Here is a 3,169-nt window from a genome sequence, read left to right on the forward strand (position 1 = left end):
TCTCGGCTCACTGCAAGCTCTGCCTCCCGGGTTCACGCCATTCTCCTGCCTCAGCCTCCCGAGTAGCTGGGACTACAGGCGCCTGCACCACGCCCGGCTAATTTTTTGTCTTTTTAGTAGAGACGGGGTTTCACCGTGTTAGCCAGGATGATCTCGATCTCCTGACCTTGTGATCCGCTTGCCTCGGCCTCCCAAAGTGCTGGGATTACAGGTGTGAGCCACCACACCCAGCCAAGACTGCCCTATTTTAAAGGACTAGAGTCTGGGCAACTGCCATTTATAGATAGTGCCTCTCCCCAATCCTATGGGCAGGAATTCTAAGTGCCGCAGGTCCAGGGATGAGCTGGCAGTCCGGGGGTGAAGAGCTGGCACATGGAGCCCATCACAAAGCCCTTTGGCATCCACGCTGCAACCACCCTTCAAAACAGTCCTGTGTGTGTGAGGTCAGACTCCTCTCTCCCCATTTACAGATGAGAGAATGGAGGCTCAGAAGAGAGCAGCAACCTATCTAAGCCTCCTTCTTTCGGGTGGCAAACTTAAGATTGGAACCCAAGTCATTTGAAGAACAAATAAAACAATATTGCCCTGTGTACCAGGGGAAATCAAATCAAGCCCAGGGTGAGCTCCTGTCCCCAGTTCAGGGCTTGCCCAGCCCTGGTTCTCAGATCCGGCCCCAGGGGTCACGCCAAATCATCATTTATGACACTTTCTGCTAGCGAACACAAGGCTTCCTTGTATGGAGCTGCTGGCAGCCAGAGGCTTTGCTTCTTTCAGACAAGTTTTAATTAGAAGAGAGCATGGTGAATTGGGGAAAGTTGACACTCCCCACTGCAGCTTTGAAAGGGAATATTTGGATTAGAGCAAGATGTCGAAGAGGTTTCAGTTTGTTTTGCAAGACCAGTCTTCGTTAACCCTGTATTTTCTTGTTCAACATTTTTTTTTTATTTTTTATTTTTTTTGAGACGGAGTCTCGCTCTGTCGCCCGGGCTGGAGTGCAGTGGCCGGTTCTCAGCTCACTGCAAGCTCCGCCTCCCGGGTTTATGCCATTCTCCTGCCTCAGCCTCCGGAGTAGCTGGGACTACAGGCGCCCGCCACCTCGCCCGGCTAGTTTTTTGTATTTTTTTTTAGTAGAGACGGGGTTTCACCGTGTTAGCCAGGATGGTCTCGATCTCCTGACCTCGTGATCCGCCCGTCTCGGCCTCCCAAAGTGCTGGGATTACAGGCTTGAACCACCGCGCCCGGCTTGTTCAACATTTTAACTCCAAATCTCATTGCATAGGATACTGCTTCAGAGACTAACATGGAACGCCTGAGTGGCAAGAAACTTTAGAAATGGGGTCAAGACAGCTAGGCGCGGTGGCTCATGCCTGTAATCTCAGCATTTTGGGAGGCCAAGGCGAGTGCATCAACTGAGGTCAGGAGTTCAAGACCAGTCTGGCCAACATGGTGAAATCCCGTCTCTACCAAAAATACAAAAATTAGGTGGGCATGGTGGTGGCCGCTTGTAATCCCAGCTACTCAGGAGGCTGAGGCAGGAGAATCGCTTGAGTCCAGGAGGTGGAGGTTGCAGTGAGCTGAGATCGTGCCACTGCACTCCAGCCTGGCGGACAAGAGCAGAAATCCGTCTCAAAAAAAGAAAAAGAAATGGGGTCAAGGCCAGCTCATAAAAGGGAAGGAAGTCAGTTCCCTGCATGAACACATTAGTTAGGTCTGCAATTGCCTGGTCTGTACAACCTGAATTCATGACTTCTGCACTTTCAGCGCTTGTGAGCCTCTCTAATTGTGGGTCAGGTATGTTATTTTTGCAACTAGGCAAGACAGTCAAGCTTGAAGGACATGCTAACTCTTGTGAAAGCAGGGAGAACCTGTCAGACCAACAGGGCACACACCCTGGGACAAGCCACTCTTTTAGCAGCAAGACAGAACATGGCTCAAACCTCTCAAACCTGAGACTGAAACGGCTGGATAAATATTTATGTGCATTCTTGCAGAAGAGAGAGGCTTCTGCAACCCGACCAGCTGGGATCAGAACGAGGCCATTTCACAAGCTTACCTTCTCGTTTCCTGTAGATTCCAGCTAATGGTTTCCCCTGGCATTTGACTTCGTGATGTGTAACTGAGTTCTCTTCCTGAAGGGGGAAACGCATTCCAGAGCATTTGTTCGGGCTCATGTAGGAATAGATCTTTGACTGCCCGGTAAACACATTCTCCTAAAAAGACAAAAGCATATTCTGAAAGAGGCTTGAAAAAGAAGATCCTAGAACATTCACGAGGAGGAGGAATACAAAAGATGAAAATTAGACAACACCGTTTTTCAAAAACTGGGCTACCAGGGGATGCCAGCCCCAGCTGTCTCAGGAGAGCACTGGCAGGTTTAGAATCCCAGGTCCAGTGAAACGTTTCCTGAACGCGCTGGTCTCTAATTCACTAAGGGGACAGCTGGCCAGCAGGAGGGCCGGCTGCAACCAAGGTCTATATAGGAAGAAGACAGCCTACCCGCAACAGGGAGGTCAAAAGGACCTGGACATGTTTAGAGCTAGGCTATCTTTAGGAGTTCACTCCCCTGGCAGGAGCTGCAGGGACTCAGCACAGAAACAGGCCCCGGGGAACCTGATTAACCACTTGGTGCTGAGGGCGGCTGGAGGGCCTTGTCAGTACAGCCAGAGCCCCATGCGTGCCCGAGCCTGACCCCTCTCAAATCACTGCAGCCCCGCAGCCTCCCAGGGCTGCGACGGAAGGACTTCTCTCAGGGTGACTGGGGAAGCTGGGAAGAGCAGGAGCCACAACCAGCGCATTTGGGGCGGCCACTCTGTCGCAAGCCGCACCTGGGCGTAAGAGAGAGGATGGTGCGGTGGGGCGGTTCAGGTCACTGCGGGCGTCTCTGGGCGTGGGGCCAGCCCCTCCTCTGAGTAAGGAGACGGAGGAGGGCGTCCCCAGAAGCAAAGCCGGGCCCTGGCCGCCTCGGGGACCATTCAACACCGAGGCGGCGAGACCCGTGACCTCTCCAAAGGGCCCGGGCAGGCCCCGCACAGCCTGGAACGGCGGCCACCTCCGGAGAAATAGGGTCTCGGACTGCGGAGACGCCATGAAGGCGCAGTCAAACTTTTCCGAGGTCAAACACCGCCAGGCTCATGGCGGAGCCGTGTGGGCGCCACTCCCAGCCAAGCCG

The 3,169-nt window shown here is 53.3% G+C and overlaps 1 protein-coding gene across 1 annotated transcript in view; it reads right to left on the bottom strand.

Annotated features, from left to right (window-relative positions):
- The window catches only part of SETD8 (SET domain containing (lysine methyltransferase) 8), a 31,545-nt gene that overhangs the window by 22,221 nt on the left and 6,155 nt on the right, over positions 1-3,169 (bottom strand). Inside the window, exon 4 of the mRNA XM_011948583.1 lies at positions 2,054-2,210. Coding sequence (XP_011803973.1) covers positions 2,054-2,210 — 157 coding nt within the window. The remainder of the gene's footprint in view (positions 1-2,053; positions 2,211-3,169) is intronic.

This window comes from Colobus angolensis, unplaced genomic scaffold (assembly GCF_000951035.1).
Source record: "Colobus angolensis palliatus isolate OR3802 unplaced genomic scaffold, Cang.pa_1.0 Scaffold28, whole genome shotgun sequence".
Lineage (NCBI taxonomy): Eukaryota > Metazoa > Chordata > Mammalia > Primates > Cercopithecidae > Colobus > Colobus angolensis.